We start from the raw sequence: 18,339 nt of genomic DNA, 5'->3' as shown, positions 1-18,339 counted from the left end.
ACAAAGAATTCTGAAATAAATCAAATTTTGAACTCATGTCTGTTTGGTGAAATACGACAGTGTGCCATCACAGCAGCAAGATGTGTGCTCTTAGGCTGGGCACCGTGGTGCTGGAGGGCTGGGTGATAGGTGACCTCTGTTTACCAGACAGCTCCAGTCAGGAACACAATAACAACATAGTAACCAGGCCAGGTCTCTAAGAGAGCCTGTGTGGGTACATTAATAAGGCTAGGAGAGGTCTGAGCATTAAAGACCCAGACATGAGTGTCTAGTCTGTTTGTGTGTCTGGGGCTCTTAGGGCTAGACCCTTGAGAAGAGACCCTTGCACCTGTAATGAATAAGGCTTTGAAAAGGCTTGGCGCTCTCAATAAGTGCTGTGCTCTAAATGTGATAGGTCAGATACTCACACATGGGCTTGAGCTGGCCAATCAGCTCCTCCTTGGTCCACTTGGCCCATTCCTTCTTGTCTGTGTTGATGGAGCACAGGATTGGCCCGCATGGTTTCCCACAGTCCTCTATGGCCGGCACATTCAAGTAGTGGACGAGCACGATGTCAGGGTTCTGGAGAGAAGGAGGGGAACCTTAGGTTAGTCAGCAGACTCAGATGATGTGGGTCTGGTAACAGTGAGAGAGAATGGGAATCACACATAGGCCCAGAGAGAGAGAGACCCTGCTGGAAGTGTAACACCTTCCAGCATTACAGCTGTTGTGTTAGCACACAGACATGCTGCTGGAATAGGCTGCTGTTGGAGAGACATGGTAACTCTCACACAAATAATTGAGTGAGAAAAGCTCACAGAGAGTCACAGAGAGAGGGTAAGAGAGACAGAGAAAGAGAAGCAAAACATAAATGTGTCTCTGAAGAAATATGTGGAGGGGATGTTAAAACCTCTTTGGAAGATTGTGTGTCTGCGTGTGAGGTAATGGCCCTGCTATGTGCACGTAACACACTTATAGCATTTTGTGTAGTCCTCCCACATGCCGAGCCAATGCCCTCTATTAACTTGCCTGTGTACCCAGTCAGATCCACCAATTTACCCGCCACAAATGTTACCTACAGTATGTAAATTCCCTAAATTGACAGCTTATGAAAAATTGGTGCCATTTAAAAGACCGGTTGAGCCGGTGTGAATAACATCAATTGTGTTCTGTAATCATGAATAGCTTTGATTACTGTGCAGAGTAAACAGTGGCAGGAGAAACACTCCCACTCCACTCCTTAAGACTCCATTTATTAGTAACACACTAATGCCAATAACAACACACACATGTACCACACTCACTCTCATTAGGTGTACACACACACACACACACACACACACACACACACACACACACACACACACACCTGTTAAAGTAACAAAAGAAATGTAATGGCAGCATGTGTTTGAGTGTAGTTTGAAGCTTCTTCAGTGCTAAGTGGATTCTAAATCAACATGCATCTAGGTCTGTGTTCCCTACTGGTCCAAACCATTCATCTGTACCACTCATTCCTCCATTCCCCTCTCCAACCCCCTTATCCTCTCTCTCTACCTTGATCAAGGATGGAGGGAGGGGTGAGAGATTCATCAGGGATAATAAAGATGGAGGGACAAGGAGAGAGATACACCAGGGATAATAAAGATGCAGGGACAAGGAGAGAGATACACCAGGGATAATAAAGATGGAGGCAAGAGGAGAGAGAAACACCAGGGATAATAAAGATGGAGGGACAAGGAGAGAGATACACCAGGGATATTAAAGATGGAGAGACAAGGAGAGAGAAACACCAGGGATAATAAAGATGTAGGGACAAGGAGAGAGAAACAACAGGGATAATAAAGATGGAGGGACAAGGAGAGAGAAACAACAGGGATAATAAAGATGGAGGGACAAGGAGAGAGAAACACCAGGGATAATAAAGATGTAGGGACAAGGAGAGAGAAACACCAGGGATAATAAAGATGGAGGGAGGAGAGAGATACACCAGGGATAATAAAGATGGGGGGAGGAGAGAGATACACCAGGGATAATAAAGATGGAGGGAGGAGAGAGAAACACCAGGGATAATAACGATGGAGGGAGGAGAGAGAAACACCAGGGATAATAAAGATGGAGGGAGGAGAGAGATACACCAGGGATAATAAAGATGGAGGGAGGAGAGAGATACACCAGGGATAATACAGATGGAGGGAGAGGAGAGAAACCAAAGGGATAATAAAGATGGAGGGAGGAGAGAGTTACACCAGGGACAATAAAGATGTGGGGGGGAGAGAGATACACCAGGGATAATAAAGATGGAGGGAGGAGAGAGATACACCAGGGATAATAAAGATGGAGGGAGAGGAGAGAAACCAAAGGGATAATAAAGATGGCGAGAGAAACGCCAGGGATAATAAAGATGGAGGGAGAGGAGAGAAACCCAAGGGATAATAAAGATGGAGGGAGGAGAGAGATACAACAGGGATAATAAAGATGGAGTGAGAGGAGAGGAACCCAAGGGATTATAAAGATGGAGGGAGGAGAGAGAAACACCAGGGATAATAAAGATGGAGGAAGGAGAGAGATACACCAGGGATAATAAAGATGGAGGGAGGAGAGAGAAACACCAGGGATAATAAAGATGGAGGAAGGAGAGAGATACACCAGGGATAATAAAGATGGAGGGTTGGAGAGAGATACACCAGGGATAATAAAGATGGAGGGAGGAGAGAGATACACCAGGGATAATAAAGATGGAGGGAGGAGAGAGATACACCAGGGATAATAAAGATAGAGGGAGGGGAGAGAAACACCAGGGAAAACAAAGATGGAGGGACAAGGAGAGTGAAACACTGGGGATAATAAAGATGGAGTGAGGGTAGAGAGATACACCAGATATAATAAAGATGGAGGGACAAGGAGAGAGATACACCAGGGATAATAAAGATGGAGGGAGGAGAGAGATACACCAGATATAATAAAGATGGAGGGAGGAGAGAGATACACCAGGGATAATAAAGATGGAGGGAGGAGAGAGATAGACCAGGGATAATAAAGATGGAGAGAGAAACGCTAGGGATAATAAAGATGGAGGGAGAGGAGAGAGATACACCAGGGATAATAAAGATGGAGGGAGGAGAGAGATACACCAGGGATAATAAAGATGGAGAGAGATACACCAGGGATAATAAAGATGGAGGGACAAGGAGAGAGAAACACCAGGGATAATAAAGATGGAGCGAGGGGAGAGAAACACCAGGGATAATAAAGATGGAGGGAGGAGAGAGATACACCAGGGATAATAAAGATGGAGGGAGGGGAGAGATACACCAGGGATAATAAAGATGGAGGGTTGGAGAGAGATACACCAGGGATAATAAAGATGGAGTGAGAGGAGTGGAACCCAAGGGATAATAAAGATGGAGGGAGGAGAGAGAAACACCAGGGATAATAAAGATGGAGGGAGGAGAGAGATACACCAGGGATAATAAAGATGGAGTGAGAGGAGTGGAACCCAAGGGATAATAAAGATGGAGGGAGGAGAGAGAAACACCAGGGATAATAAAGATGGAGGGAGGAGAGAGATACACCAGGGATAATAAAGATGGAGGGAGGAGAGAGATACACCAGGGATAATAAAGATGGAGTGAGAGGAGTGGAACCCAAGGGATAATAAAGATGGAGGGAGGAGAGAGAAACACCAGGGATAATAAAGATGGAGGGAGGAGAGAGATACACCAGGGATAATAAAGATGGAGGGAGGAGAGAGATACACCAGGGATAATAAAGATGGAGGGAGAGGAGAGAGATACACCAGGGATAATAAAGATGGAGGGAGGAGAGAGATACACCAGGGATAATAAAGATGGAGGGAGGAGAGAGATACACCAGGGATAATAAAGATGGAGGGAGGGGAGAGAAACACCAGGGATAATAAAGATGGAGGGAGGTGAGAAAAACAACAGGGATAATAAAGATGGAGGGAGGTGAGAGAAACACCAGGGATAATAAAGATGGAGGGACAAGGAGAGAGATACACCAGGGATAATAAAGATGGAGGGAGGAGAGAGATACACCAGGGATAATAAAGATGGTGGTGGGGGGGGGGGGGGGACACCAGGGATAATAAAGATGGAGGGAGGAGAGAGATACACCAGGGATAATAAAGATGGAGAGAAACACCAGGGATAATAAAGATGGAGGGAGGGGAGAGAAACACCGGGGATAATTAAGATGGAGGGAGGGGAGAGAAACACCAGGGATAATAAAGATGTGGGGGGGAGAGAGATACACCAGGTATAATAAAGATGGAGGGAGGAGAGAGATACACCAGGGATAATAAAGATGGAGGGAGGGGAGAGATACACCAGGGATAATAAAGATGGAGGGAGGAAAGAGATACACCAGGGATAATAAAGATGGAGTGAGAGGAGTGGAACCCAAGGGATAATAAAGATGGAGGGAGGAGAGAGAAACACCAGGGATAATAAAGATGGAGGGAGGAGAGAGATACACCAGGGATAATAAAGATGGAGGGAGGAGAGAGATACACCAGGGATAATAAAGATGGAGGGAGAGGAGAGAGATACACCAGGGATAATAAAGATGGAGGGAGGAGAGAGATACACCAGGGATAATAAAGATGGAGGGAGGAGAGAGATACACCAGGGATAATAAAGATGGAGGGAGGGGAGAGAAACACCAGGGATAATAAAGATGGAGGGAGGTGAGAAAAACACCAGGGATAATAAAGATGGAGGGAGGAGAGAGATACACCAGGGATAATAAAGATGGAGGGACAAGGAGAGAGATACACCAGGGATAATAAAGATGGAGGGAGGGGAGAGAAACACCAGGGATAATAAAGATGGAGGGAGGGGAGAGAAACACCAGGGATAATAAAGATGGAGGGAGGAGAGAGATACACCAGGGATAATACAGATGGAGGGAGGAGAGAGATACACCAGGGATAATAAAGATGGAGGGAGGAGAGAGAAACACCAGGGATAATAAAGATGGAGGAAGTAGAGAGATACACCAGGGATAATAAAGATGGAGGGAGGAGAGAGATACACCAGGGATAATAAAGATGAAGGGACAAGGAGAGAGATACACCAGGGATAATAAAGATGGAGGGAGGGGAGAGAAACACCAGGGATAATAAAGATGGAGGGAGGGGAGAGAAACACCAGGGATAATAAAGATGGAGGGAGAGGAGAGAAACACCAGGGATAACAATGATGGAGGGACAAGGAGAGAGAAACACCGGGGATAATAAAGATGGAGGGAGGGGAGAGAAACACCAGGGATAATACAGGTGGAGGGACAAGGAGAGAGAAACACTGGGGATAATAAAGATGGAGGGAGGGGAGAGAAACACCAGGGATAATAAAGGTGGAGGGAGGAGAGAGAAACACCAGGGATAATAAAGATGGAGGGATGAGAGAGATACACCAGGGATAATAAAGATGGAGGGAGGAGAGAGATACACCAGGGATAATAAAGATGGAGGGAGAGGAGAGAGATACACCAGGGATAATAAAGATGGAGGGACAAGGAGAGAGAAACACCGGGGATAATAAAGATGGAGGGAGGGGAGAGAAACACCAGGGATAATAAAAGTGGAGGGAGGAGAGAGATACACCAGGGATAATAAAGATGGAGGGAGGAGAGAGATACACCAGGGATAATAAAGATGGAGGGAGGAGAGAGATACACCAGGGATAATAAAGATGGAGGGAGGAGAGAGATACACCAGGGATAATAAAGATGGAGGGAGGAGAGAGATACACCAGGGACAATAAAGATGGAGGGAGGAGAGAGATACACCAGGGATAATAAAGATGGAGGGAGGAGAGAGATACACCAGGGATAATAAAGATGTGGGGGGGGGGAGAGATACACCAGGTATAATAAAGATGGAGGGACAAGGAGAGAGAAACACCGGGGATCATAAAGATGGAGGGAGGGGAGAGAAACACCAGGGATAATAAAGATGGAGAGAGAAACACCAGGGATAATAAAGATGGAGGGAGGGGAGAGAAACACCAGGGATAATAAAGATGGAGGGAGTAGAGAGATACACCAGGGATAATAAAGATGGAGGGAGGAGAGAGATACACCAGGGATAATACAGATGGAGGGAGGAGAGAGATACACCAGGGATAATAAAGATGGAGGGAGGAGAGAGAAACACCAGGGATAATAAAGATGGAGGAAGTAGAGAGATACACCAGGGATAATAAAGATGGAGGGAGGAGAGAGATACACCAGGGATAATAAAGATGAAGGGACAAGGAGAGAGATACACCAGGGATAATAAAGATGGAGGGAGGGGAGAGAAACACCAGGGATAATAAAGATGGAGGGAGGGGAGAGAAACACCAGGGATAATAAAGATGGAGGGAGAGGAGAGAAACACCAGGGATAACAATGATGGAGGGACAAGGAGAGAGAAACACCGGGGATAATAAAGATGGAGGGAGGGGAGAGAAACACCAGGGATAATACAGGTGGAGGGACAAGGAGAGAGAAACACCGGGGATAATAAAGATGGAGGGAGGGGAGAGAAACACCAGGGATAATAAAAGTGGAGGGAGGAGAGAGATACACCAGGGATAATAAAGATGGAGGGAGGAGAGAGATACACCAGGGATAATAAAGATGGAGGGAGGAGAGAGATACACCAGGGATAATAAAGATGGAGGGAGGAGAGAGATACACCAGGGATAATAAAGATGGAGGGAGGAGAGAGATACACCAGGGACAATAAAGATGGAGGGAGGAGAGAGATACACCAGGGATAATAAAGATGGAGGGAGGAGAGAGATACACCAGGGATAATAAAGATGTGGGGGGGGGGAGAGATACACCAGGTATAATAAAGATGGAGGGACAAGGAGAGAGAAACACCGGGGATCATAAAGATGGAGGGAGGGGAGAGAAACACCAGGGATAATAAAGATGGAGAGAGAAACACCAGGGATAATAAAGATGGAGGGAGGGGAGAGAAACACCAGGGATAATAAAGATGGAGGGAGTAGAGAGATACACCAGGGATAATAAAGATGGAGGGAGGAGAGAGATACACCAGGGATAATACAGATGGAGGGAGGAGAGAGATACACCAGGGATAATAAAGATGGAGGGAGGAGAGAGAAACACCAGGGATAATAAAGATGGAGGAAGTAGAGAGATACACCAGGGATAATAAAGATGGAGGGAGGAGAGAGATACACCAGGGATAATAAAGATGAAGGGACAAGGAGAGAGATACACCAGGGATAATAAAGATGGAGGGAGGGGAGAGAAACACCAGGGATAATAAAGATGGAGGGAGGGGAGAGAAACACCAGGGATAATAAAGATGGAGGGAGAGGAGAGAAACACCAGGGATAACAATGATGGAGGGACAAGGAGAGAGAAACACCGGGGATAATAAAGATGGAGGGAGGGGAGAGAAACACCAGGGATAATACAGGTGGAGGGACAAGGAGAGAGAAACACTGGGGATAATAAAGATGGAGGGAGGGGAGAGAAACACCAGGGATAATAAAGGTGGAGGGAGGAGAGAGAAACACCAGGGATAATAAAGATGGAGGGATGAGAGAGATACACCAGGGATAATAAAGATGGAGGGAGGAGAGAGATACACCAGGGATAATAAAGATGGAGGGAGAGGAGAGAGATACACCAGGGATAATAAAGATGGAGGGACAAGGAGAGAGAAACACCGGGGATAATAAAGATGGAGGGAGGGGAGAGAAACACCAGGGATAATAAAAGTGGAGGGAGGAGAGAGATACACCAGGGATAATAAAGATGGAGGGAGGAGAGAGATACACCAGGGATAATAAAGATGGAGGGAGGAGAGAGATACACCAGGGATAATAAAGATGGAGGGAGGAGAGAGATACACCAGGGATAATAAAGATGGAGGGAGGAGAGAGATACACCAGGGACAATAAAGATGGAGGGAGGAGAGAGATACACCAGGGATAATAAAGATGGAGGGAGGAGAGAGATACACCAGGGATAATAAAGATGTGGGGGGGGGGAGAGATACACCAGGTATAATAAAGATGGAGGGACAAGGAGAGAGAAACACCGGGGATCATAAAGATGGAGGGAGGGGAGAGAAACACCAGGGATAATAAAGATGGAGAGAGAAACACCAGGGATAATAAAGATGGAGGGAGGGGAGAGAAACACCAGGGATAATAAAGATGGAGGGAGGAGAGAGATACACCAGGGATAATAAAGATGGAGGGAGGAGAGAGATACACCAGGGATAATAAAGATGGAGGGAGGGGAGAGAAACACCAGGGATAATAAAGATGGAGGGACAAGGAGAGAGATACACCAGGGATAATAAAGATGGAGGGAGGAGAGAGATACACCAGGGATAATAAAGATGGAGGGACAAGGAGAGAAAAACACCAGGGATAATAAAGGTGGAGGGAGGAGAGAGATACACCAGGGATAATAAAGATGGAGGGACAAGGAGAGAGATACACCAGGGATAATAAAGATGGAGGGACAAGGAGAGAGATACACCAGGGATAATAAAGATGGAGGGACAAGGAGAGAGATACACCAGGGATAATAAAGATGGAGGGACAAGGAGAGAGATACACCAGGGATAATAAAGATGGAGGGACAAGGAGAGAGATACACCAGGGATAATAAAGATGGTGAGGGGGGGGGGGGGGGGGGGGGGAAACACCAGGGATAATAAAGATGGAGGGACAATGAGAGAGAAACACCAGGGGTAATACAGATGGAGGAGAGAGATACACCAGGGATAATAAAGATGGAAGGAGGAGAGAGAAACACCAGGGATAATAAAGATGGAGGGAGGAGAGAGAAACACCAGGGATAAGAAAGATGGAGGGAGAGGAGAGAAACACAAGGGATAATAAATGTACAGCATAATAGTCCATTCTGACCTGCACAGGTTCTCTCAAAATACTGCTAAAAGTGTCTATTATACATAAGCCATGTTCAGTGATTTGTGCATAGGGCCAACCAGTGTTGGAATCATCTTATATTCAAAACAATACAATTATATTATCTTAAAAAAGCCTAATGGTTGTTATTACAGAGTCATTTTCTTTAGTCAACAAAACTAAGGAGATGATTGTGGACTTCAGGAAACAGCAGAGGGAACACCCCCCTATCCACATCGATGGAACAGTAGTGGAGAGGGTAGTAAGTTTTAAGTTCCTCGGCATACACATCACAGACAAACTGAATTGGTCCACTCACACAGACAGCATCGTGAAGAAGGCGCAGCAGCGCCTCTTCAACCTCAGGAGGCTGAAGAAATTCGGCTTGTCACCAAAAGCACTCACAAACTTCTACAGATGCACAATCGAGAGCATCCCGGCGGGCTGTATCACCACCTGGTACGGCAACTGCTCCGCCCACAACCGTAAGGCTCTCCAGAGGGTAGTGAGTTCTGCACAACGCATCACCGGGGGCAAACTACCTGCCCTCCAGGACACCTACACCCCCCGATGTTACAGGAAGGCCATAAAGATCATCAAGGACAACAACCACCCGAGCCACTGCCTGTTCACCCCGCTATCATCCAGAAGGCGAGGTCAGTACAGGAGCATCAAAGCTGGGACCGAGAGACTGAAAAACAGCTTCCATCTCAAGGCCATCAGACTATTAAACAGCCACCACTAACATTGAGTGGCTGTTGCCAACACACTGACTCAACTCCATCCACTTTAATAATGGGAATTGATGGGAAATTATGTAAAATATATCACTAGCCACTTTAAACAATGCTACCTAATATAATGTTTACATACCCTACATTATTCATCTCATATGGATACGTATATACTGTACTCTATATCATCTACTGCATCCTTATGTAATACATGTATCACTAGCCACTTTAACTATGCCACTTTGTATACATACTCATCTCATATGTATATACTGTACTCGATACCATCTACTGTATCTTGCCTATGCTGCTCTGTACCATCACTCATCCATATATCTTTATGTACATATTCTTCATCCCCTTACACTGTATAAGACAGTCGTTTTAGAATTGTTAGTTAGATTACTTGTTGGTTATTACTGCATTGTCGGAACTAGAAGCACAAGCATTTCGCTACACTCGCATTAACATCTGCTAACCATGTGTATGTGACAAATACAATTTGATTTGATTTGATTTGATTTTAGTTGACTTATTCATTTCAGCTCCCAGTGGGGAAAAAGGGCTATTCTTTGATAGGTCTGTATACTCTTTTGTAGTGGTACTGGTATCTGGATATTTAGTCCATGTCACACCAGTCTGATCTATGGCCCTCACCCCACCACCACAGCTGGACAAGGAGATGTGTTATCTCTGTGAATCAAATCAAATCAAATCCAATTTTATTTGTCACATACACATGGTTAGCAGATGTTAATGCGAGTGTAGCGAAATGCTTGTGCTTCTAGTTCCGACAATGCAGTAATAACAAACGAGTAATCTAGCTAACAATTCCAAAACTACTACCTTATACACACAAGTGTAAAGGGATAAAGAATATGTACATAAAGATATATGAATGAGTGATGGTACAGAGCGGCATAGGCAAGATGCAGTAGATGGTATCGAGTACAGTATATACAAACTGTGATAAATGTTGTCCCTGTTCCCTGCCATTGGAGTCAACACCCTGAGACGGCTGGCCCCGCTTTCATGGTGACAGGGCAGGTGGGCGTGTGATGCCCCCAGATGGCATCACCAGCTGTGGTAATCGCCAGGCCATGGCCTCAATCCTTAACTAGCACGATAGGGGCGAATAAAGGGCCACAGCACACACTCATGAGCACATTGGGGAAGGCACTCATACACACCAATAAAAACAAACACACACATATTGCACACGCACACAGACACACACACACACACAAAACATAACTTCTATCCACATAGCAGCCCCACGCCCCCTCCATTTAAACCCCACCCATACATAAAGACACACACTGCTGTTCCCTACCACACACACACATTGGTCCCTGCCCTACAATGAATGGGAACATTTGGCTGGCAGCCTTACAGCTCATCCAAACAACAGTAATCTGTAGAGGCCAGCTACAGCTAGCTACAGTAGGCGTTAGTATTATGAATTTGCTGTTATGACTTGTAAAATCCATGTGTGAGCCAGCAGTGGTTTTGTCCCAAATGGGACCCTATTCCCTATGTAGTGCACTACTTTGACCAAGGTCTAATGGGAATAGAGTGCCATTTGGGACTCAGGCAGCGTATGACGTGTGTAAGTGTAACTTTTCCCCCTCTCTCCTCAGAGTGCCTTTACAACACATTTAGCAGCTCTCGTCGGCCCACTTAGTCCCTCCTCCTCTCCGCCACCAAGAAAACAACACAATGAAAATGTAAAGCGTCACATAAATCTATCAGGATGGTAATTTCATTTCATTTCCTGCTGGCTGCTTTCTTTTCCTCTGTGTAATATCACCAGTTTGTTTCTCTCCAAAGGAAACAGGAAAAAAGCTGAGGGGGGAACTTTTTCCTGGATACTGTTTTGCAGAGAAAATGAGATCTCATTAACTTATTGATTAATTGTGTAATGTAGTCTTTTGGTTGTTTTCCTGCTTGTTTCCCATGCGGGTTACAGGGCCGCTTTCCAGCTGTACATTTCCGCAATGGTGGTGGGGGGAGAGTGGGATCCGGTTGCTGGAGTGTGTGGAGGGGGAGTGTGTTTGTGTTTGTGTGTGTGTGTGTGTGTGTTTGTGTGTGTGTGTGTGTGTGTGTGTATGTGTGTGTGTGTGTTTGTGTGTGTGTGTGTGTGTGTGTGTGTGTGTATGTGTGTGTGTGTGTTTGTGCAAGGTGTGTGTGTGTGTTTGTGTGTGTGTGTGTGTGTGTGTGTGTGTATGTGTGTGTGTGTGTGTGTGTGTGTGTGTGTGTGTGTGTGTGTGTGTGTGTGTATGTGTGTGTGTGTGTGTTTGTGCAAGGTGTGTGTGTGTGTGTGTGTGTGTGTGTGTGTGTGTGTGTGTGTGTGTGTGTGTGTGTGTGTGTGTGTGTGTGTGTGTGTGTGTGTGTGTGTGTGTGTGTGTGTGTGTTAGTGTGGGAGGCTCCAAGGTATTGATGGTGCACATCCAAGTTGTAGTCGAGGTAAAAAAAACAATATGCATGCATCATGTGTATTTGTAGACTGTGTTATTATGTTGTAGTGATATTGTGTTGTCTGGTGAACATCCCCACAGCAGATGGATGGATGTTGCAGAGTAAATGACCTACCGAGGCTAAGGGAGGCAGTCACAGGGGCGGCATGTCTACTAAGGGGGGGTGAACACATGCACACACACACAAACACACACATACATGCACACACACACACACACACACACATACACACACACACAAACACCTTGCACAAACACACATGTACACACGCACACACACACAATCCCCACCAACACACACACAAACCAAAAACACATCATCACGCTACCGCAAGACCAGGGTACAGTCGTATCCAGGCAACAGGTTTCTTTGGCACCCACACCGCTCAGCTCAGCCTCAGCACCACTACCTTGCTCTGGAGTCAGTACACACCACACTGCTATACAGCAGAGCTCAGCCAGGCATGCTGCCACAGCTACAGCAAGGGGAAAGAGCCTGGGTTCCAAATGGCATCCTACCCCTTCATAGTGCTCTCTAGTCAAAATGCATGCATTATGTAGGGAATAGGGTGCCATTTAGGAGGCAACCAGAACCTCATTACCAGGGTTACAGTTACAGAGTCGGACAATGCTCCTACCAGGACAGGCCATGTACTGTAGACCCAGGGCTCTCAACAGGCTCTGGCAGACAGATACAGACACCACAGTGCTTGTCCGTTGGTTGAAACGTTCATGTAATCTGTAACATGGGCCTGCAAGCCCTGGTGACCCCTGTCACAGTCCTCTGCCCTCTCCTCTCTTCTCCTCTCCTCTTTTCTCCTTTTTTTGCCGCTCCCCTTGTCTCCATGTAGCCGTCACTACCAACACGGTACCACGACCTCATTAAGGGGAGAGTGGAGAGGAGAGAGGGGGGGCTGGGAGAGGAGAGAGGGGGGCTGGGAGAAGGGGGCTGGGAGAGGAGGGGAGAGAGGAGGAGAGAGTGGAGGAGGGGAGGGGAGAGAGGAGAGGGGGTGACTGGGAGAGGAGAGAAGAGGAGAGGAGAGAGGGGGGCTGAGAGAGGAGAGAGGAGGAGAGGAGGGGAGAGAAGAGAGGGGAGCTGGGAGAGGAGAGAGGAGGAGAGGAGAGAGGGGGTCTGGGAGAGGGGGGCTGGGAATAGGGGGCTAGGAGAGGAGGTGAGAGAGGAGGAGAGAGTGGAGGAGGGGAAGGGAGAGAAGAGAGGGGGGCTGGGAGAGGAGAGAGGAGGAGAGGAGAGAGGGGGGCTAAGAGAGGGTGGATGATAGGAGTGGGAGAGAGGAGAAAAGAGCAGGGAGGAGAGGGGGAGAGAAGAGGAGAGGAGAGGAGAGGAGAGGAGAGGAGAGGAGAGGAGAGGAGAGGAAAGGGGTGCTCCAGGCCCAGTGCTGCCTGGCATAACGTTACTGTAGCAGCTAGGCCTCTCTCTTACAATGAGCTGCGTAGCACTGGAGCGATAAGAACAGCCATTAACATGAAAGGATCTTAATTAAGAAGAGGAGGCTTGGTGGGACGTGGAGGAGCTGAGGACTGATGGGAGAAACCTAGTGAGGAACAAGATAAAGCCACCAGCCGCACGGAGGGGAATGACTTCAAAGCTTAGGGAGGCTAGCAGCAATCAGACAGCAGACAGATACACAGAGAGAGGGGGAAGGCAGGTTCTCAGAGGAGAAGTCAGGAGAAAACCACCCATTCCTCAGAGGAGGAGGAGGAGAAGATGGATGGAAATAGGCTAGGGAGGAGAAACTGCTTCAGAGACATACAGTACCAGTCTCATTCAAGGGTTTTTCTTTATTTTTTACTATTTTCTACATTGTAGAATAATAGTGAAGACATCAATACTATGAAATAACACAAATGGAATCATGTAGTAACCAAAAAAGTTTTGTTTTATTTGAGATTCTTCAAAGTAGCCACCCTTTGCCTTGATGACAGCTTTGCACACTCTTTGCATTCTCTCAACCAGCTGCATGAGGTAGTCACCTGGGAATACATTTCAATTAACAGGTGTGCCTTGTTAAAAGTTAATTTGTGGAATTTCTTTCCTTCTTAATGCGTTTGAGCCAATTAGTTGTGACAAGGTAGGGGTGGTATACAGAAGATAGCCCTATTTGGTAAAAGACCAAGTCCATATTATGTCAAGCTCAAATAAGCAAAGAGAAACGACAGTCCCTCATTATTTTAAGACATGAAGGTCAGTCAATCCTAAACATTTCAAGAACTTTGAAAGTTTCTTCAAGTGCAGTCGCAAAAACCATCAAGCGCTACGATGAAACTGGCTCTCATGAGAACCATCACAGGAAAGGAAGATCCAGAGTTACCTCTGCTGCAGAGGATCAGTTCATTAGAGTGACCAACCTCAGAAATGGCAGTCCAAATAAATGCTTCATAGAGTTCAAGTAACAGACACATGTCAACATCAACTGTTCAGATGAGATTGCGTGAATCAGGCCTTCATGGTCAAATTGCTGCAAAGAAACCACTACTAAAGGACACCAATAATAAGAAGAAACTTGCTTGGGCCAAGGAAAACGAGCAATGGACATTAGACCAGTGGAAATATGTCCGTTTGTCTGATTAGTCTAATTTGTAGATTTTTGGTTCCTACCGCCGCGTCTTTGCGAGACGCAGAGTAGGTGAACGGATGATCTCCACATCTGTGGTTCCCACCGTGAAGCATGGAGGAGGAAGTGTGGTGGTGCTTTGCTGGTGACACTGTTGGTGAACATTCATGTGCCTTAATAACAAACTTGTATGCCATCTGTAAACACGATTAAAATAGTTACATTTCGAGCCTATTCGGTTTAGCCACAGAAAAAGCGAGCAAGCATCCCGCTAGCCATGATTGTCTGGGAATGACTTCAAAGCTTAGGGAGTCTAGCAGCAATCAGACAGCAGACAGATACACAGAGAGAGGTGGAAGGCAGGTTTTCAGAGGAGAAGTCAGGAGAAAACCACCCATTCCTTAGAGGAGGAGGAGGAGGAGGAGGAGAAGGTGGGTGGGCTGGACATGCCGAGAGATGAGTTTGGATTGGTCTGCCATATTGCATGCTTCTGTCTATTTGAGCTGGTCAGACTGTTTAGGTAATCCTTACTAAAGCAGCTTTTATTGAAATGTATTGTGTAGTAAAACTGCATATGTGTTGCTCTCCACTTTCTGGAGGACCGAGTTTTGAAGTCAGTGGAATTCCAGTATGATAGCTAAGGAGATGGAGAAAAAACATGTCTCTCTGGATTACATCTTCAAATAAGGGCAACCATGGCATCCGACAGGAGACGTGTCCATCCATGAATGATGTATAAGATAGTCTAGTTTGCTAAATTTTAAGTTTCTAATTTTGACAGAAAGTGGTTTAATTTGAAGTTAAAGTGTACTGTTAGCTAGCTAGCTAAAGTTAGCTGGCTGGCTCGCTAGCTAACGTTATGTGTATGATCTTATTATTTGTATCTCAGAGCCATTTGCTTGGCTACCTAAAGCCTAATGTTAACTAACTAACATTGAACCTAGTTGGTTAGCTACCTGCAGATTCATGCAGGGGAGTATCGTCATGAGTTGTGATTATGGTTCATTGTTTACCTAGCTAGCTAGCTGAAGTTCGCTGGATGGCTCGTTAGCTAACGTTACGTGTATGATCTTATTATTTGTATCTTAGAGCCATTTAGTTGGCTAGCTATAGCCTAATGTGAGCTAGCTAACATTACACCTGGTTGGTTAGCCACCTGCAGACTCATGCAGGGTAGTAACTTTATGAGTTGGGATTATGTATCATTGTTTACCTAGCTAGCTAGCTAACAGTAGTTGGCTGGCTCGCTAGCTAACATTACATTTATGATCTTATTATTCGTATCTCAGAACCATTTGCTTGGCTAGCTATAGCCTAATGTGAGCTAGCTAACATTACACCTGGTTGGTTAGCCACCTGCAGATTCATGCAGGGTAGTAATGTCATGAGTTGGGATTAGGGTTCATTGTTTACCTAGCTAGCTAGATAATGTAAACTGGCTGGCTCGCTAGCTAACATTACGTGTATGATCTTATTATTCATTGTCATATTATTAGCTATCATGACGTTGCCCTAAGGGTGAGGTTTATAAACCCCCCATAAATAGGTTTATGATCCCCCCTTCCCCCTTTTCTCTCCACTCTACAGAATGGACTCTTGGAAAGCCCTGTGTTAACATAGAGAGAGTATGGTAACATCAAAAGGTTGGGGAAAGATACAATATTTCTGAAATCCAACCAGTTGAAAGTGTCCATTGGTACTTAAAGAATATGATGTCAGATCGTTGGTGTCTGGGACATTATATCTGATGATGACATCAATTTTATCTTGTAAAGTCTATACATTCTGTGTTATCAGATTCACAGACCAATCCCCTTTTGTCCCTCAGTCTTCCCACTCTTTTATTCAAATCCAACCCCTTTTCTTTGTGTAATCATCCGTCATATCGGTTTCGTCCGCTAGGGGACTTTTTCTTTTATGACATGAGTAGCAATCGATGTATGATCCATCCTGTGTATATGTAATTATGTGTGATTATTTAGTTATTTAGTAAATACATAATTAAGCAAATGTTTGTATTGTTGATTCAACTTGTTAGCCAGAGTTCGTGAAGATAACCAAGAATTTTATGATGTTCAGATGAGACTGAATAAGGTGACGATTAATGACCGATTGCTATTGATATAAAAGATCTTTAGATCTTCAAGAGTGGATTCGGGAGATAGCCACTCTATATAAACTAATGCTTTCGTGGTGCCCCAGGTTATTAATGAGTTAACTGTTGCATGATTTAATTCAATCACGTAATCAATGTGAGTTTACGTTAGGTAATTGATTTGATAAAATAGAATGTCATATAACTTAATCAGTCAGAGACACAACAGAGCCATTGGCTTGGATAGCTATAGCCTAATGTTAGCTAGCTAACACTGAACCTGGTTGGTTAGCTACCTGCAGATTCATGCAGGGTAGTAACGTCATGAGTTGGGATTATGGTTCATTGTTTGCCTAGCTAGCTAGCTACATGCATTAGCAAAAGACTCCACTATGCAAGTAACCATTTCGGGAGCGTTCGAAATTCAGTCAGGCTATCTACTCCAATTTCAGAGCACTCTCGTCTTAGTGTGCCAGAGCGCAGAATAACTGATGAATTTACGGATGCTCAACACCTGTTGAATATGACCTGGGGTCAGTAAACGTCGTCAAAAAAGTGAAATTAAATTGTTGCCAGCAGCAGAGTTACCAACGCTCTGGATAACATGAAAACACCTGGACCAGCTGTGCTAGAGAGAGTAAAATGTGGTGTTCTCTCATTAGTGTCTGGAAGTAGCTAGCAAGCTAGCCAATGTTAGCTAGTTAGCGTGGGTGCTTGACTGCCATTGTGAGGTCTGAACGTTCGGATCAACCCTACTCATCGGCCAGAGAGTCCAGGGTGCGCTCTGAACGAAACGCTCTGAATTTACAAGCGGACAATCTGACAGCATAGATGCAGTCACCAACACTCTTGATAACATAACAGCCTAACCAGCTCTGCTAGGGCGAGTAATGTTCAGTGAGCTGTTCTCTCATTTGTGTCTGGAAGTAACTAGCAAGTTAGCTTGGGTGCTTGACTGCTGTTGTTAGTACAGAACGCTTGGGTCAACCCTTAAAGAGTTGTGTGGGGCTAAAGCTTAAGAGGGTGTGAACAAGGCTGAATGGGTGTAGACAAAGACAGGCTCTCCAGTGGTAGTACCAACACATTCAAAGGCCATTTTCTCAAAAGTGAGTTTACAAGTTTATCAACTTTCAAAGCAGGATTACTTTCCCATTGTTCCTCAACTGTAGTGTATGATATACCATTTTGTACCTCTGAGTCTCTACTTTTATCCAATGTAAAAGACACAATTTAGGTCACATATGTGGGAACTCCTTCATGACTGTTGGAAAAGCATTCCAGCTGAGGCTGGTTGAGAGAATACCAAGATTGTGCAAAGCTGTCATCAAGGCAAAGGGTGGCTACTTTGAAGAGTTGAACATATCAAATATATTTTGATTTGTTTAACACTTTTTTGGTTACTACATGATTCCATATGTGTTATTTCATTGTTTTGATGTCTTCACTATTATTCTACAATGTAGAAAATAGTACAAATAAAGAAAAACCCTTGAATGAGTAGGTGTGTCCAAACTTTTGACTGGTATTGTATGTGGCTACGCTAGCCCACAA

General features: G+C 45.2%; 1 protein-coding gene across 9 annotated transcripts in view; it reads right to left on the bottom strand.

Moving 5' to 3' along the window:
* Positions 1–18,339, bottom strand: part of LOC110532462 (calmodulin-binding transcription activator 1) — a 617,258-nt gene that overhangs the window by 59,357 nt on the left and 539,562 nt on the right. For all 9 annotated transcript variants that reach the window (XM_036988465.2, XM_036988466.2, XM_036988468.2 and 6 more), the window contains one exon: positions 408–561. In XM_036988465.2, coding sequence (XP_036844360.2) covers positions 408–561 — 154 coding nt within the window. The remainder of the gene's footprint in view (positions 1–407; positions 562–18,339) is intronic.

Source organism: Oncorhynchus mykiss, chromosome 9 (genome assembly GCF_057628025.1).
Source record: "Oncorhynchus mykiss isolate SJ-2025 chromosome 9, ASM5762802v1, whole genome shotgun sequence".
NCBI classification, from domain to species: Eukaryota; Metazoa; Chordata; class Actinopteri; order Salmoniformes; family Salmonidae; genus Oncorhynchus; species Oncorhynchus mykiss.
The sequence above is the reverse complement of the archived record's forward strand: the minus strand, read 5'-3'. Positions and strand labels throughout refer to the sequence as shown.